Genomic DNA, 18,930 nt, shown 5'->3' with positions numbered 1-18,930 from the left:
GTGCAGAACTCATGGTCTTGTACTCAAGGGCTTGATTTGTTCAGTCTAAGGGAGGGACCCCTAAGGGAGGGACCCCCCCACTTTCAAGTAGAATCACTATGCTTATGCCCTGCCCACTGACAACTTTAATTACAATAGCTTTTAAAAGATGGTGCATTAAACCTGTACTAAAGAGACGGGGTTATCAGCCAGTTCTCCTTGTGTGGGGAAACCCCTGGCTGCTTCTCTTGAGTCTTCCTCTTTGAAACCCCCCCGTGTGGGCTTCTGTCATAAACAGATAGCTAAGGGTTAATGTTTCTTTTACCTGTAAAGGGTTAACAAAGGGAACCAAACACCTGACCAGAGGACCAATCAGGAAACCGGATTTTTCAAAGCTCAGGGAGGGAAGTTTTTGGGTGTGTGTTCTTTGTTCTGTTCTAGTGCTCTCTCGGCTCTGAGAGAGGATCTCTCTATCTTCAGGCTTTCTAATCTTCTGTTTCCCAGTTGTAAGTATAGGTATAAGACAATATAGATTTTTATATTGTTTTTGTATTTACATGTGTGTAGTTGCTGGAATGTTTTAAATTGTATTTCTTTTTGAATAAGGCTGTTTATTCATGTTTTCTTTTAAGCAATTGACCCTGTATATTGTCTTCTTGATACAGAGACCATTTTTATGTCTTTTTCTTTCTTTTTATAGAAAGCTTTCTTTTTAAGACCTGTTGGAGTTTTTCCTAGTGGAGGCTCAGGGGGGATTGAGCCTGCAGCTCACCAGGGAATTGGTAGGAGGGACAAGAAGGAGGGGGAAAGGTGAATTTTCCTCTCTGTTTTGTAATTCCAGGAGTTTAAGTACAGTAATCTTCCAGGGTAACCCAGGGAGGGGAAGACTGGGAGGAGGTAAAGAGGGAGACGGGGAGTGGGTTATTTCCCTTTGTTGTGAGACTCAGGGCATCTGAGTCTTGGGGTCCCCCAGGGAAGGTTTTGGGGAGACCAGAGTGAGGCAGGCACTGAAATTCCTGTCTGGTGGCAGCGATATCAGATCTAAGCTGGTAATTAAGCTTGGAGGTTTCATGCTAGCATCTTATTTTCTGAACTCTAAGGTTCAGATCTGAGTAGGAAAGCTATAACAGCTTCATGTCAGGGAGGGAGGGTGGGCGGAGAAAGCACGTGGGGGTAAAGTGCCACTCCGCTCCAGCAATGCCCAGCTGCCAGCATGCCCATGGGGTGGGGAAGGAGGGAGGGCCCACAGGCATAGTGAAAGATGCCATGAGCACCCATAACTGCCAGTGAAGGCAGTAGGCATTGCATTGCTGAAAACCAGACCAGTAACTGCTCTCTGCCTGAGTTTCCTCACTTGTAAGGTGGGGGATAAGAATGATCCCTCCACTTTTGTAAAGTGTTTTGAGAGACTCAGATGAAGTGACGGCGCTGTGGTGTTGTCGTCATTCTGGATGCTGTTGGAGGGAAGGGATTCATTATAATGGGCATTTGTGTTATGAAAAAATCAGGGGGAAACTCTTTTAAGGGGGAAAAAGTCAAATCTGCTCTGCATTTTGGCGCCGCTGCTGCTCACTGTACCTTGTGATGTTAGGCCTGAGTCACGGTGCAGCACGAAATATGCTAGGGGTAACGGTAGAGCTGGTGTCCTGGCTGAACTTTGAGATGGGCAATTGCAACTTTCCTACCTACAACTGCCCCAGCACTTTGGATACAAGGTTTAGTTTTATTCTCATGCCCTGTGAAATGGTTGCAGTGCTTCAATGGTGGGAGAAGTGATTGGTGCATAAGGTTTGTAAAAAACGCTGGAACAAAAGATATGCTATGGTATTAGTATTGACGTGATGCCTGTCCATAGAGCGAAGACTGTGTATGTGTCAACAGCAGCAGCACCAGCCTATGCTCCTACTTCCCACCCCCCAAACAGGCTTAGTTTCCTACTAAGCCTCCATTTGGAGCAAGATTTTACCAACTTGTATTGTTTTAAACATAAAACTTTGAAGCTGTAATTAGCATAGGGTGTAAGTCTTTGACAGCCCACTGGACTGAATTCTACTGCACCAGCCAGCAGCAGAGGGGCAAGTATACCCCAGCCTACAAAGGCATGGTTGAGCTGCAGCAGCATGCATCTTCTGCAAGCCCCAAGGAGGAACTGTAGCTGAGAGCCAGATCAGACACGGGATCACGCTGGAGCATGGCCCTTTTGGAGCTCCTGCACAGGGACAGTAACTTAGCTGGAATCCTTGCTCCGACCTCTAACCTGCAGCCAAGATGAAGAACTGCTCCTGCGGCCAAAGAGGGCATGAAGGCTGAGAACCTAAGAGTTAGGACACGCTGAGCTCCTTGGTGACCTCAAAGCTGAGTTCACAATGAACGTCCAACACGACCTCAAGAAAATCTTTCCAAAGCCAGTGCCTGGGCTCTCTAAGGAGCAGGCTGTCCTCTATAAGCTGGGAGGTGATCCCCTTTCTCTAGGGAACACAGACCTCTCCGTCCCAGATGGCTTTCAATGCCTGGGCCTGGTGCAGCCCGTGGTGCATTATTCCCCCGACCTATGATTTTGGGAAGTGGAGTGAAAGCCCACAAATGGTCTCCTTGAGCAGGTACAGGAGTGGCTGTGTCTGTGGCATTTTGGAAATTGCAAATACACATTCCCTTGTTTATGTGGAAAGGAGCTGCAGGAGGGCCATGCAATGAAAGTGGAGTATGGTTACTGCCCTTCAGAGCTTAGGCAGAAACTGCACAGTTCAAGCTGGTGATGCCAACTCAATGGTAAAATCACGAGAATCAGACTTTGTTCTTCTCTAGCACCTTTCATTCAGGGAGCGCAAAACAAACTGTCCCAATCCCCACCAGGGATATGCTCATATGGGGAAACTGAGGCAGGGACTTCGCAAAATGTCTTGTGCAACGTCTCAACCAGCCATTAGCAGAGTCATGATTAATGAACCTGGGTTTGCTCCCTCTATTGCCTCCATATGAAAGGCTGGTTAAAAAGATCTGAGATGGACAGACGCGAATCAAGCCAACTGTACATGTAAAACTCCTGGCCACATTAAAAAAAAAAAAAACAACAAAAACCCCAACGACGCAAAGCACATTAAACCTTTTAATTTCCTAGTGAGAATACCAAACAGGGGGTTCCTGGTCTCCAAGATACTCTCAATGCCCATCAAGTCACCTGGTTCCCTAAGACTCACAAGTTACAGCAGCATTTTCTTATAAAGGTGACAGTTCTTCCCCACCGAATAAAGGCCAGTGCCTCAGCTGGTGTATATCCATCACTGAACTGAGGGGCACTATGCTGATTTACAGCAGCTAAGCATCTGCCCCGGGTCCTTTCCTCTGCACATGGGAGAACCCATCGGCAGCAGCTCGGAAGGTTTTGATCCAGTAACACTCCTACCCTGTATGCCAGTTTCCACGTGGCCCTGAAAGCAGCAGCTGAAGTGTTCTCTTTGGGGTTCTGTTCCACATGCAGGGCTCCAGTGTAGGGCGACAGCACCTTGTTAAAGCATCTCTATGCAGCATCAGTGACGTGGCCAGTACATTGGTCTGTCAGTCTCTGTGCCAGTTTGTACACAAAAGCACTAAGGGCAGAGGAGGAGTGGGGGGGCTCACCACTGACACAACAGTCCCACCAGCCAGCCATGAGCCACTCCTAGGGCAGAAGAAACTAGAGGGACAAGGGAGAGAGCCGATGTCATCTCAAGCTCCCACTAAGTCATGAATTTTTCATGGGTAGGAGGGGAGGAAACAGAACCAACCCGAAAGGCTGCAGGAACGGCTGTGAGATTTCAGCCCCGTCTGTCACAGCAATCAATATTCCCCTCTGGAAAGCAGATTGCTGCTCCCCTGTTAGATCAAAGCAGCCTGGCAGACCACGTGCCTGCATTGGCGGCAGTTGGGCCTTTCCACACCAGCTATAAGCACTAGCTGCTGGCATGTCCCATTATGTAGCATGAAGTGATGGGAAAACAGGAGGGAGCAGTGACCATGGCATCCTACCCGTCCGCTGGGCAGCTCGCAGGGTTGTAGAGTCATGTGAGAGACGTTTTAATCCTAGCAGAACATCCTCCCACCATAACACACTCAAAAGGATCCCTGATTTGTTTCCTGTCAAGACAGACAACTCTGGGTTATTCGATGGGTCTAGTGCCTCTCTAATGCAACAGCACAGCAGCTATGGATGTTATTACTTTTGCTAACAATCGGTTTGTCACATCCATTTTCTGGAGGGTCCTATAGCTCCACAAGTCCTGGGATTCCCCTGGGATGATTGATTGTTCTGTAGTCACTGCCCCTAGAACTGGCCAATGGCACCAGTGCTGTTTTGAGCGGAGGGGTTTGGTAGATGCCCTTCTGCACTGGAGTGCTGGACAAATCACTTGCTGTGGCCATGAGGCAGCGACCAAAGGAAGAGCCAGTAATTCATTCTGAGGCAGGGATTCAGTCCAGACCTTGGTGTACTGCCAGCTTTTTGAGGTCATTTGTGTCTGAACAGCCCGGGCAGGGAAGGAAGGTTCCTCCCAGGACATGAGCAGCAGAATCAGGGCAGGGCAGAGGGTTGGCCGGTAAAGGTTTTTCCAGTTTGGCTGGGTTCTGGTCTCTGCTGGCATCCAAAGAGCATGGAAATTCAGAAACCTCAGGGTGTGCAAGATCCGAGTTCCTGTCACTAGGCTGCAGTCCTTCGCTGGGTACAGGCTGCCAGGACCAGTGATCACAGCTGTTGGATTTATCATCTCCCAAGGTGCTTTCCTCTTCCTAACTCTCACTGCCGGCTGGTGGTTGACTTTTCTGACCCTGGTTGGAGAAAAGGCTGGGATTCCCCTTCTCCTCCAGACGACACTCCTTGGTTTTAATGCCCACAGCCTTCAGGATAGTGTCCATTTGCTTCATGTAGTCCAGGTGGCCATTGACCTGCAAAAAACAACATAGTCCTGTGAGTATGAAAAGTCCCATTAACGCCCAACTAAGCCAGATCAGCAGAGCTCTGCACATGGGGGCCAGCAGCTGCAGGGAGATTCAGCCTCAGCTTTGAAAGACAGGGAGAAATATGTCTGAAAAATTCAGTTCCCCAAGACTACCCACTACCCCAGCCACATGCAGATTCCCATTGGCTGCTCCATTCCTGCATCACTCCACACTCTTCATCACCTTTGCTCCATGAGCATTACTTATGCTGCGTGTTTAAAGGCTTGGACACCTCTAGCTTTTAAGAAAAAGTTTTGTGTGTTGTCAGGCTAAGAAAGGACGTATGCTGTAGTGGTTAGAGTTTGAGGTCTGGGTTCTGTTTCTGGCTCTGCCACTGATTTGCTGTGGGCAAGTCCTCACCTCTCTGTGCCTTAGTTTCTCCACCCGTAAAATGCAGATAATTGTGTCTACATAAGAGGTGTGTAGTGAGAATTAAGATGTATTAAGAGTTTTAAGGTTGTTGAATGGAACCTGAGAGAAGACACTACTGAAACACTGTTCTAGCCTTAAGAACATACTGAGATAAGACTGTGTTTGGAGTATATATCAGGCAGGGCTATCTCTTACATTGTAATCACATGTAATTACAAGATAACTACCTTCTGAGAGGCATATTGGACTCCTCCCTAAATCAGTGCAAGCAAGAGAGAGAAAAAACAGCCAGATTTCCCTCTGTTTAATTATAATAATTATGTTTAAGTATAATCAGTTTAAAAGGAACAAGTGAACATTAAGGATCCTAACCCGCCAGTCTGATGGCAGCCAGCTGCCTTTTCACTCCAAAGTGCAGCGTCTGCTGAGTGAGGGAGGCTTTTGAAATAGTGCAGCTAAGATCCTCAATAGAAAATACTTATCTTTAAATATCCTTTTCTATTTTACTCAGCCAAATGTGCAGAATCATCTGCCAGCAGAAGAGAAACAGACTGGAATTACCAGTGGGTTTCTCCACTGAGATGAAAACGCCATTAGCCTGAGTCATCACTGCTTTCATGGCCTCCAGTTCAGCTGGCAGTAGAGATTTTAGCAGAGACTAAAGGTGTATGATTTTTAATCCTACGGGTCCTTAGCATCTGCAGCCAATCCTCTCTCCAACAGCTGGCTCATAATGCATCATGATAGAAGTTCCTTCCTTATCCCAGCTGGTAATCAGCAACACCCTGATGCATGAACACTAACAGCCTTGTTATTTGAATAAATGTGTCTAATACTTAATTTTCATTTTTCGAAGATATTTACTCCACTAGAATAATGTCCGACCAGCTAAGTCTATGCAGGGTTGCAGGGGATACAGCCAGTGGGGAATTCCCTTAGGATGGGGAGATCCCCAGCTGCATCCTTAGGACACTTTTAAGTGCTGCAAAGGGGATTTAGTCGGAATCAAAGATCTGGCCCAATTACTGGCAAAGTGAATAGAGTCTCCAGTTACTAAACCAGTCCAGAATTATTTCATGTGAAGTCAAAATTCAAACCTAGCCATTTGTATAAAGCAGCCTTTGAGTGGTAACATTTGGATGCACCTAGAACTTGGAGTGAATTGAAGGATTTAATCAGCATATTAATAATTCACTATGCAACTTTAATCAGCCCAGATGGCGCAACAGGCTTGTTATATTTTGAACAGATTAGTACTTTAATTAAAATAACCACCAAAGGCCTAATGGCTTGACTGTTCAGATGTGCACATTGTTCTCAGAAAAAGTATGAATCCTTTATTCATCAGTATAGGGGTTTAGAAGGCAGTGAAATAAAGGACGTTAGTTGAGAGGAGGATTAAGTGGAGAGAAACAGGTACTGGATTAACTGGAAAATAAAATGTTTAAAGTCTCCTTTTTGGCTCCATTTCCATCCCAAGATGTGCTCCCTTTAAAGACAGCTGTTACATTTCCTCTAGTTGGACAAGACTGCTCAGTGAGACAACTCTTGAAACCATTCTTACTACTGGGCTGATTCCATATGGTACAGAGCCCAGCATCCAGGGGCACATGCATTCTTACATTGACTTCAGCAGGCTGAAGGAGAAGAGGTAGTCCCAAGGCACACTGGAGATGACTGCCCAGGAGTCTGCAAAGCCAGATAAATGCAAGTGCTGTACAGAGCTTAATGGTAGGCAGGACTTTTTCCCAAAAGTCCACTACATACTGTAGAGCTGAGCAAAGAACTGCCAGCAAAAACTGTTAGCCAAATGGAAGGAGCCAGGGTTTCAGGGAAATTCCTCTGCCATCATGACTGGAAAGTGCAGCTGTTCTAGGTCCTTGACAGCCTGCTCCTGAAATGCAATCCATCATTCGGAAATCTTGGCGGCTGCACCTCAGCTGCTGCACAAGGAGAGCCTTAAAACCAGAGAAGGAGGGAGAATCTAAAGGGAGCTTTTCAAAAAGAGTTATAAAGCTTTAATGGAAGAATAGAGAGTGTAAAATGAAAACACCTGTTTGATTATTCTTGTTCCAGCTGCAGTAAGAACTATAAAAAGAAATGCAATTAAACAAGTGCTTTTCTAGCCAAAGTTATTACTTTATAGCTTGTGGCAGGAAAACAAAAATCATGGGCCAGATTCACCGGTACGCACTGGTGGCCTTACCCTGCTAAACCGGGTTTTACAGTTGCTTGCATCACCAGAGTGGCACAACGCTGCTGGACTGTACCACTAATTCTGCCCGAGTAGCACAGAACAAGGGTGCAGAAAGCTGTGGGTGTAGCTACCGACTTCTCCTCTGAACTACAGTTTAATTTAAAGGAGTCCCCATCACAGACATTTTGGAAATGTTTTAAAATTCAGATCCATCCAAGAGTGCCAGAAATGTCCTTGTACATTCTCAGCTGTGCCTAATAAATTCAGGCGGAATGATTTCTGCTCAGTGTAATAAGTGCCTGGGGTTATGGTGTCATAAAAACACAGTTCAATTTGCAGGAGCTTTTAAAATAAAACAAAATGTTGTCCCATGCCTGAAACCAAACCACTGAAGGTCTCTGCCTGGAGACAAGTGATAGGCCTTCTGCCCTGGATGTTGTTGACTGGATTAATGACAGCAATTCCAGGGGGAGAGGAGACGGGGATACACAGCTGTGTCTGAAAAGTGATGACAATGGAATCAATTTGCAGTTATCACACAGCCTTCTGTTAGTCATAAGCTGTTGCTGGTCCTACGGCTCTGCTCAACTGACTGGGCTGTTTTGAGAAGCTCTGAGAAGGAACAGATAAAGCAGCAGTATATGTATAAGAAAGGATCCTTCCCTTTGAGAACAGGGAAGGGATTATTATAATTTTAAGCGTTTTTGGCTATATGACTGCAAAACGTGACTTTCAACTGTGTACAACCTGGAGGCGACACTTGAGAGGGTGTATGGCGTGGTGGACAGGGAGTGACCTATGAAGCAGGTGGCTCAGCTCTAATTTTGGCTTTGTCATTGACTCACTATGGCTACGAACCAGATTCCAATACCCTTAGTCAGGCTGCGTCTCATAAATTAGCTATAGCAGCTAGAGACCCCCACCTGCGATGCTATTGTGCTAGTCACTGTACATTGTAACACAGAGCAAGAGAAAGTCAGTATCTGGAAGAATTTGCAGTCCAAACAGACAAGACAGACAGATGATGAGAGAAGAATCAGAGATGGGAAGTGACTCACTCAGCAGACCAGTGTCAGAGCCAAGAACAGAACTGTTGTATTAATTCAGATGGAAGAGATGGGGCCAGAGACTCAAAAGTGTTAACATAACCCAATCGCTGTCACCATTAAACACTGTTAAACAAAGATTGGGGTTGGGTACCTAGAGACCTCAGCATGCTTAGTACCATGGCAATACGCCATTCAATATCCTGTTAACCTTTCTGTAATGATAGAGAAAAAGAAGGAAAAACAGTGAAATCCTTTAAAATGTAAAGTATCAAGTACGGCTTTCATTTTAACAACATTTTTTGTTCCCTTTCCCTTCAGCTGGAAAGAGTTTTTAGAAGGACCTCCCCTCCCATCTGACCATCTTTTAGATGGTAATAACTGTCCTTTTGGGGAAATAATTAACGTTAGTTGTGATGGGTTGGAGATGTTGAAGTCCCACCTTGTTTCTTAAAAGACAAAACCAAACACACAAGAAGGGAAGGGAAAGAAAAGAACAGAAAAGACTGAAAGTGCAACTTCTGTCTCTGGTTTTGACTCTCATTTGCAACCTCACTGCTGGAGAAACACAAGCATGGCACTTGGTTTTCTTAGCGGCTCCAAGATTTGGCTAATGCATACCAGCATTTGGGGTTTAGCTATAGCTGGTGGAGAAGCTGAGGTCATCTGGGCTCCTTTTCTTGGGGCCAGTCTAGTCAGAACAGCTCTTGGGATTAGGATGACAAAAGGCCCCGTGGTGTCAAAGTAGATCCCGAGGACATGGTAGGGGTGGCAGCCATGATGGTGGAGCTTGCTTCTTCCTGTTCTCCCATCTCCCAACGAGCAGCTGTTGTCAGACAGCATCTTCTGCTCATTTTCCCCTGAAAGCCTTTTCTTTTTGAGAACCCCAAAGGGAGTGAAGGGAGGAAAAGCCCATCCCCTCCTTACTTTATTCATCAATTAGGTCTAAAAGGTTAGTAGTGATTGGATGTCTAACACAGCGAACACCAGTGAAAATGAGGTAAGATCTGAAGCTAAAATAGAGAGAGAAAAAATTAAAAATGATTTAGACAAGTCAGATGTCTTCAAGTCAGCAGGGCCTGATGAAACACGTGGTCTGAGGACCAGACAGATGTAACCTAGAAAGTGCAGCTCTCGATTTTAGAGGTTTACTCTGACCCCATTACACCTACTTTACACTGGTGCCATTCCAGTGACTTCAGCAGAGTTACTTCTGAGTCACACTGGTATAAAATCAGAATGAGATCCAAGATTTGTCTTCATTTTCTCATTGTTAACGTCATGTACAGCATGGCTAGAGTTGGTCGAAAATTTTGACAAAATTGTTTTTGTCAGAAAGTGGGGTTTTGTAAAGAACGATTCCCCTCCCCTCAAAATTTCCATTTAGCAGTATTAAATGTTGAAAGTGTTACCTTCACTTTCAAAGTGTTAATTTCTCTCTGAGTGTGTTACTTCCAGAGAGTGTACTAAGTTGGGAGAGAAAGTAACACTGCTGTTTTTTAAGTGTTTGCACTTCTACAGGTAACACTGTTCATTTTAAGTGTCAAAAGCTTTCCCTCGACTTTCTTACTGTCTCCCAACTGGAAAAAGTTGGGAAACATTAAGAATGTGGGGAAAAAACAAAAACTTTCTCATATTTATGAAACTTCCCAATGGAAAAATTTCCTCCAGAGATTTTTGCTGTGTGCATTTATGCCACGAAAATCCCATTTTTTCGGGCCAGCTCTAAGTGTGAAATTGTGCCACTGTAGCTTCTTTAACCCACTCCCAGCAGACACACACATCTCTCATATCTATCACCCAGAGGCTGGGTCCCTCCATGGCTTGATAAAAATATTGATGGGCAAATGTCAAACGCATGGGAGCTTGGATGGCCTCCACTGAGCATTACAAGCAGAAAGAATCTGAAGAAATGGAATTCTCAGTCAATTGAGCAACCTGCATTCCTATGTTGGGCTGGACCTGGTCTTGATCCTGGGTCATCCCTTGGGAAGAACCATCACCCAACCAATTTGGGAGAGAAAATGATTCAACACGCTTAGACCATGACGTAACACCAACTGAATTCAATGGCAATCTTTCCAATGACTTCAGCGGGCTATGGATCTAGCCCTTAGATAACATGCTGAGAGACAGAAAGGTAGACGGATTAGTGCTTCTCACAGAAATGGCAATAAGGAGGGATATGAAGTGACTTTTCAACTGTAAAGAGTCAGCAGAAGGACCCAATGGAAAAGTTACCAGGTCTTGTGGCTTTAGACCAGAGGAACAGGCCACTAAATTGAAAGGTGGGTGGGTCTGTCAGGCCATACTCTGAAGACACTCAAGCCAGAGAAGAAGGAGCAAACTGCCTGGTCACCTTCTGGCGGCAGTTCCCAAGGCTAAAGAGGAGGAGGAGGCTCCACCAAGAAGGCCAACTACTAGATAAGAAATGGGGAAAAGAAGAATAGAAGGAGAGGATGGGGGCCATCTGGGGCTTCTCCCAGCTGATGGTTAGGTGGAGGAGGGGGTGAGGTGGGGAGTTGGGTTTTTCCTGCTCCAAGTAACACCTGGTTAAAGAGAATGTGGTAAAGTGGGTCCCTGCTCACTCAGAGCTTCTTAAAACGGAGCCCAAAGCTTTCCATACCCCGGGTAAGGCTTAGATCGACTGATCCAGACTAGCTGACTTTGATGGGAGATGCACCCCGGACATCCCTAGGTGCAGATCAAACCCCAACAGGCTATTGAAGAGAGTGCATGAAGTGCAGCTCTTTGCTCTGCTGATCAGCATACTCTGAAAACACTCAGACTAAAAAGATTCCTTGGCCTCACTGCTAATTGCATGGAGAGATAAAGGGCAGAGCAGCTGAGCCAGGCAACTGTTCCATCATCGTGAGTATTCAGTGAGGATTACAAAGAAGCAATAAGCACATGGCCCTGGCAATGAACTCATGGGCACACTCTGCTGTTTACAAGAGCCCAGGACATCTGGATGGCTGAGAATTTCACTAATTTGATTTTCTTGACACTTATAATATCCAGGGAGCAGCTTGTAATATCCAGGGAGCAGCTTTATCATGTGATAAAACCTCCACAAACTAAAATGACAGTCCAGGACTGCCTTGCTTTCGTAGGGTCAGTACGGCACTATCTTGCAGGAACCACAAAAACAGGGTTTGCTTTTTTTTTTAAACAAACCATCTACAATATTTTTAAAATCTATTTCTGTGTGAGATGGGTAGGGGTAATAAAGGGAATTGCTGCTTCTGAAGCACAGACAATAATCATATCTTACTTTTATAAAGCACCGTTCTTCCCAAAGGACCGTCAAATGCTCTACTTGCATAGACAATGCTAATGAAATGCAAGCACCGCTGGGGCAGAGCGCCTCAGCTGGGGGAGCAGTAAGTACCTTCCTTTATTGTGAATTCATGTATTTATTTTCAATTATTTTCCTTTTCAGACTGTGTCACTGAATCTATTATTCATGACAAGAGTCAAATTAACAACTCTGGAGTCTGAAGTAAGTATCAGTTGAGCTGCCAGAGGTTTGCTGCTGCTCCTGCTAATAGAGGGAAGGAAATGCAAAGCCCCCCATTATATTCTCCTCCTAAAATCCCCAGACGGTTGTCGTCACCTCAGTACCAGTGCAGCTCTGCTATTCCAGCAGAAGGCAGCGAGGGCTGAGTGTAGGACACTTGAGCAATGACAGCCTTTCCAGTACCAAAATGCAGAGCATTAATCTCTGCACAGCGGGAAGATTACTCTGGTCACAAAGCGACATTTGTCTGTAACCCTGATCCTGCAGGGTGTTGAGTACCTCCCACAAGATGGGAAATAGAGGACATACACCCTGCCCCAGAAAAGGCTCAGTACCCTGTACTCTGACCCTCACATTGACAGATCTAGAAGTGAAACAGCAAGGGCAATGTAGCCTAGGAGTGAGAGGTATCAAGATGCACAGGGTCCCACCCATGGAAAACAGGAGTTCCAACAGGTCAGGATCGAGGTGCACTGGCTGAGTTGTATAAAACATATTATGGAGTTTCTGGCAGTGTCTCCTTAGTTAAAGCTGAGTTCAGTTAAAGCAGAGTTAAAATTCTTTTGTTAGGCATGAAAGCAAACGTTGATCGCAACCTAGATTACATCACTTACTGTTAGGACGTAAAGTGATTTCTGGAAAAGTTGAAAGTGAATCTCTTCAGTAGTTCAGCAGCTGGAGTGAATTTTAGATGAGCATTTTAAAAAATGTAGATTTGTTATCTAAATTTTTTCAGAGCCCTCTCACTTAAAAATGACTAGTTTTAACAGTTCATACATACAGGAGAAGAGAATTTTTTCAAAAGCTCACGTACAGGGAAATTACAGGGTTAAAGTTGACGTTATTAACATTATCCCTTGCTATTGTTTCTCTCTCTGACACAAAAGCTGATAGAGTGAAAATCAGGGGGTCAAATTAATCTGTAGTGTGACTCATCTGAAGTCAACGGAGCTACATCAAAGACAGACCCGCTGGGCAGAAGTTATTTTCTTATCTGAATTGTGCTCTCCCAAGGATGTATTTCTTATGAATTAAATAAACCACTCAATCCACATTTTTTTCTCATTTCAAAGCAGGTTGAATTGTAGGTAAAAGTGGCCCTTTAATTACCGTGACATTTCTGGAGTAGGTGGAGATGGAGGGGCATATAATCATTATGTGCAATCATCGTTCTGACCCAAGCCTTACTGAGAAAGTCATTCTTACATAAGAGATGATAACTGATGGATATTGTCCCCAGATGCAGCTCAGGTCAATTTCACATGGATGCAATCTGAAGCACTTCTCCATAGAAACAGATAGCAAGGGCAACGAGCAACCCTGCCCCCATGCCTCAGAGGTTTGTACATCTCATCTCAGTGTCCTCTATGGCTTTTGTACATCTCATCTCAGTGTCCTCTATGGCTGGTAATTAGGGGTTGATTTGCAGGAGGGCTGAGGCCAGCCCATGCTTTTTGGCAAGTGTATGCATACGTTTTAGATAGTCCTCTTGTTGTATTAGCCCTTTGCCATGACACCTGCTGTGAGAAAACTCTGCATGATAGAAAAATGTTTCCCTAGCTCTCATTTCACAGCCAAGTCTGTTCTCTCCAGTTAGTGTCTGGATTTTTATGCTTGAGAAATTAATGGGGTGTGTGATTATTCAGATTTGCACCTGGAGTTCATTCTGTGGCACACAGTGCCCCCACAGAAGACAGACTGGACATTTAAAAATGTGGCTGCTGTTGCCGCAAAACAATATTCACATAGCGAAATTATTTGTCCCAACTTCCTGCTAATTCTTTCATGCAAGTTGTGGGTCTCAGTTTCTTGTACTCACACCAGTTGTCTATGGTTGTAACTCAATTGACTTAACATTTAAATTAGTGTAAGAGAGAGGCTGATCCAGCTTTAATTCTAGCCACTCACCGGACATGGAACAGCGAAAACCGCAGGGAGAACTTGCTTTAAACTGTTTGACAGCTGCAGTGGGAATGGTGAGGGAAGGACTTGGGTAACGTTTGTGGCTGAATGTTTGTGCTCAAGAAAGAGAAAAAGAGTGATTTACACGCTGCCCTTCACTCTGGGATCTTCCCAGACCCTGACTGGAGGGAACAGTCTTGGCTCTGAAATGAGAGATAGGGAAGCATTTTCCTGTCAAGTAGAGTTTTCACACAGCAGGCGTCATGGCGAAGGGCTAATACAACAGGAGGCCTAGCTAAACATATGCATACACTTATCTACTTACAGTGGCTGGTGTAAATGGGTGCAATTCCCTTGAAATCAAGAGCATCATATCTGCTTACATCACATCTGAGCTTGGCTCAGCAACAGGTTCTCTGAATGCACAACGATTCAATTGTGCCCATTTTCAGACCTAAAAATTAACAGCATGAAATGCCTTAGTTTGCTTTGATTTATTTTTTTCAACACCAGACCAAATCCACTCATTCCAGGAGAAGTCAAATCTTAAAGGCAAGTTGAGTGCTAATCAAATGCTACAATGATTCACTCAGATGACTTGTCACTCTGGCTGTTCGGAAATGCCACATCACTTTGACAACATGGGACTGCCAAATGCCAGACATAGATCTGAATGTGTTAATTATCAGTTTCCAACCAGAGCATCTGAGACATCCCAAAAGGGACCTTCTTACTAGACCTGGTTGGAATCTGGAACTTCCATTCCTTGGGAAATTCTGACATTTCGGGGGGTGGGGGAGAGGTGGGGGAAACGACATGTGACTTCTGAATTGAAACAAGAAGCCAGACATTTCTCATAAATTAATATTAAAAAAAAATGTAACTGACAGCATTGTCTTGCTACATGTCACTTTAACTTTTACATTAAATGAAAATATCAAATATAACATTGTATACATAGTATTAAATATAAATATATCAACACTCATATTTTAATAGACTGTAAAAGTTGAAACTAAATGAATCAAAATGATGTTGAAATGAAACGTTTCAACTTTTCCCATCCAAAGTGTCAAAATCAACATTCTGATTTCAACAAAACTGCATTTTTGGATGGCAAATTGTTCTGTTGAAAAATGTTGAGCTCTACTTCTAATCAGGGGCGGCTCCAGACCCCAGCACGCCAAGTGCGTGCTTGGGGCAGCATGCCGCGGGGGGCGCTCTGCCGGTTGCCGGGAGGGCGGCAGGCGGCTCTGGTGAACCTCCCGCAGGCATGCCTCCAGACAGTCCGCTGGTCCCACATGGCTTCAGTGGAGCCGCGGGACCAGCGGACCCTCCGCAGGCACGCCTGTGGGAGGTCCACCGGAGCCGCAGGACTGGCGACCGGCAGAGCGCCTCCCGCGGCATGCCTCCCTGCTTGGGGTGGCGAAATGTCTAGAGCCGCCCCTGCTTCTAATCTTACATATATTGTATCTAAATTGGCAGTATAATGGACAGGAGAAAAGAGACAGAATATGACAAAGAAAAAATTAGAGGGATTAAGGGTGGGAAGAAAGATGACAGAGAAGAGAAGATACATTGATAAACCACCGTAGCTGACTGGGGCAGAGCTCATACATAGGAACGGCAGAACTGGATTTTTTTAATACAATTTTGACAGATAACATCAATGTTTATTTTTAAGCATATTTTTAAATTTTTACCAATTTAAATTTTCACAGCTGTGGAAAATTATGGAGGGCTGCCAGTCAGTGGGCTGTTGTAGCTGTGTCAGTTCCTGGATTTTAGGGAGACCAGGTGAGTGAGGTAACAATTTTATTGGATCAACTTCTGTTGGTGAGATATACCAGCTTTCAAGAGAGATAGAGTTCTTCTTCAGGTCTAAGAAGAGCTTTGTACAGCTTGAAAGCTTGTCCATTAAAGTTGGTCCATTAAAAGATATTATCTCAGTTGGCGGGGCAGGGGGAGGTGTGTCAGGCAATAATTACTGAATAAGAGCAGCTGTTGATATTCAAAAAGTTAAAGCTTTATCACCCTTAAAATACAGTCTTAAATCAAACTCTCAGATGTTCTCAGGCAGCGTTTTTCTTACTTTGCCTATCTGCACATTTGGATTACTACCAATGAGATTTTTTTGGTTTGTGTAGTGAAATCGACTTTTATCCACCTTTACTGTTAAAAATCTAAACCTTTCAAGCCTACTCATACATTCTGAAAGCTATGGGGAGGGACAAAGAAAAAAGGAAGGAACTCTATGCATAAAAATTAATCAGAGGGCTCCGGAAAGTCTGTTGAGAGGGAAGATGTTTTCCCTGATGCCCTTCCTGCTGTCAGTTAGTGCACTCCATGTACCAGGCAATCAGGCTGAAGCGAAGAGCTGCTTGTACAGATTTTTCAAGTATATGCAGAGCTGTTGTTTGCTTTTTGGGCTGAGACTCTTAGCTCATACCAGGAGCTGAATCATGCTTTTTTCTTTAGCCCTTAAGTTGGTATCACAGCTACACCCAGGTCATATTAGCTGCCATTTGATTCTAGGATTGCTATAATCAAATACTTGTCTCTGAATGCCAATCCAAATCTGTGATCTTTAAATTAGATGGTGCAAAAAGTGTTTAAAAAATTCAGCGAAGAACTATCCTTGATACTGGAGCATGCCCCATGGGGTTGCTGATGCAAGAACCCTGAGTGTGAGATGGGAGGGTCGGATTGGAGCATCTGGCCAGTTTTCTGGGAAATAATTTAGGAGAGCAGAGCTTACTGGCATCAAAGACTAGTGTGAGCCACAAGTGACCACATGCATCAGGTCTTTGCTAAATCTATTGGGTTGACTTGGGTCTGTGACAAAGCTTCTAAATGGATTCCCGCTGTTCAAAAGAGACAGTAAGAGACAGATTTTAAAAGAATTAAACCTCTACTGAGCCAGATTTTCAAACTGCTCAGTACCCATCAGTTCCCTCTGAGATAAAGATAGAGACTCTTAGGCCACCTTTGCCAAAGAGCTGAGCACACAATCTTTGGCAAATCTTGCTCTTATTTAGGTGGCTGGATGGGAGCTGAGCTCTTCTGAAAACCTAGCCCTGACTGCGTGTACTGAGCACCTGAAAATTTGTCCCAGAGTTCTTTTGAAACCCTGTCTCATGTGATTGTAAGGCCGAATCTCTCTACAGCGCACTTTCTGGGAGCCTTCTATAACCCTTGAGCATCACTGCGTACTCCTGAGGGCATCCCGAGACATCAAATTAAAAGTTCTGCACCAAAAAATTAAAAATTCTGCAAGCAATATTTTAAAATTCTGCACAAATCTGCAAATTATATTCGTCAAATAAATGTGGAGGCTCCAGCACGGCATTGGGGAGCACAGGTTACTGGCTTCACGGAGGTGGGAGATCACTGCACAGCTTCCCCTGCTCCCCCGGGACATGGACTCAGCAGTGAGGCTGCACCCACCCTGACACAGCGCAAGGACCAGGCCTGTCCCAGAAACACCCCAGGGTCCCTCCCTCCATGCCAGGTGCATCAGGTGTGGGCAGGCAGGCTCAGCAAGGCAGGATCCAAATGTGGAAGGGCTCAGTGTGGGGCGATTCAGATGTGGGTTGAGAGGGTTCTATGTGGGCAATCTGGGTGTGGCTCAGTGGGGGATCCAGGTGCAGGGGGGATCTGGATGCACAGGGGCTTGTTGGAGGGTTCTAGGTGCAACAGTAATGAGATCTGAAGGGGGGCCCAGATGCTGGAGTGGAGTGGGGATCCAGGTGCAGGTGGCTCTTTGGGGTGGTCCAGGTGCAGGGGGAATGGGGCTCATCGTGGGGGGGTTCTGAGTGCGGGGGGGGTGTCAGGCTTGGTGGGAAGGTCTGGGTATGAGGAGGTCTAGATGCATGGTAGTTGGGCAGATGGGGGAGCAGCTCCCTGTACAGTGATCACTCCCCCAGCAGCTGAGGAGCGATGGGTGCAGGGGGAGAGAGAGAGTGTGTTTGCGGAGCTTCTTATGGCTGGGAGAGAAATCTGGGGATGGGTCTGATATGGCCCTGGATGCTGTGCAGGGGAAGAGGAAGTCCCGTCCTCCCCAGCCCAATCGGGACTAGCAGTTGAGTCTGATGCAGGGTAGGAGCCACCAGCCGGGTCTTCTGTAGTCTTGCCCCTTGCCCCACAGTGATTTACCTCTCTGCTGGCTGCCATGGGCACCTGAAACATACTGCTGGGGAGGGTCGCATGATCTCTCTTGTGGCTTCCCTTTGCTTCCCCATCAGAAAGTCATTTTTCTGCAGGGAAGCAAAGAAATCTGTGGGGGACATAATTTATTGGCACAGAATTCCCCCAGGAATAACTCCAACACATTCAACAACTGATCAGTGGCAACAATACTATTCAGCAACTCTACCACCTGAAATGAGCTACCTCAGAGAAAGCCTCCTTCTCGGTCATCATGGAGGGGACTGATCACACCCCTCATCCCATTCTTGATCAAGAAACACAAATGCTCCTTTCTCTCATTCTGTTCCTGATTCAGGAATGTACAGGATTTGGCATCTGAATATCATTGGCTTAGGGCTCTCCGAGTCAGATCTTCAGCTGGTATAAATCAGAATTGTTCCATTGACTTCCACTGAAGCCATGCTAATTTACAACAGCTGAGGATCTAGCCCTATGGTGGAGAGAGTACGGGAGCTTTCTCAGATTGTGATGGCAACCCATCCTTCCCCCACAATCTCCTAGAAATTTCTGTCTCTAGCACAGGCACCAGCTAATGATCTGCAGACTCTGAGATCCTGCTAACTTTCCATATATCAAATCATGACTCAAATTCAAAGACGCCAGGAAAGACGAGGAAATTGGTAACTTCAGAAGGGCCTATTTGAAGCAGACTCCTTCAATCCCTCCATCTGCAGCTGGACCATAATAACCAGCTTCATAGCCATTGCCACTCTACCAGCATCTGAAATTCCACT

General features: G+C 45.3%; 1 protein-coding gene across 3 annotated transcripts in view; it reads right to left on the bottom strand.

Annotated features, from left to right (window-relative positions):
- Nucleotides 1–3,066: 3,066 nt before the first annotated feature.
- The window catches only part of TMCO4 (transmembrane and coiled-coil domains 4), an 84,499-nt gene continuing 68,635 nt past the window's right edge, over nt 3,067–18,930 (bottom strand). For 2 of the 3 annotated variants that reach the window (XM_032779542.2, XM_032779543.2), the window contains one exon: nt 3,067–4,896. In XM_032779542.2, coding sequence (XP_032635433.1) covers nt 4,741–4,896 — 156 coding nt within the window. In that variant the 3' untranslated portion in view covers nt 3,067–4,740. The remainder of the gene's footprint in view (nt 4,897–18,930) is intronic. The other variant, XM_032779544.2, reaches the window with a different exon arrangement.

This window comes from Chelonoidis abingdonii, chromosome 23, assembly GCF_003597395.2.
Source record: "Chelonoidis abingdonii isolate Lonesome George chromosome 23, CheloAbing_2.0, whole genome shotgun sequence".
Taxonomy (NCBI): Eukaryota; Metazoa; Chordata; order Testudines; family Testudinidae; genus Chelonoidis; species Chelonoidis abingdonii.
Note: the sequence above shows the minus strand (reverse complement) of the source record. Positions and strands in the feature narration are given on the sequence as shown.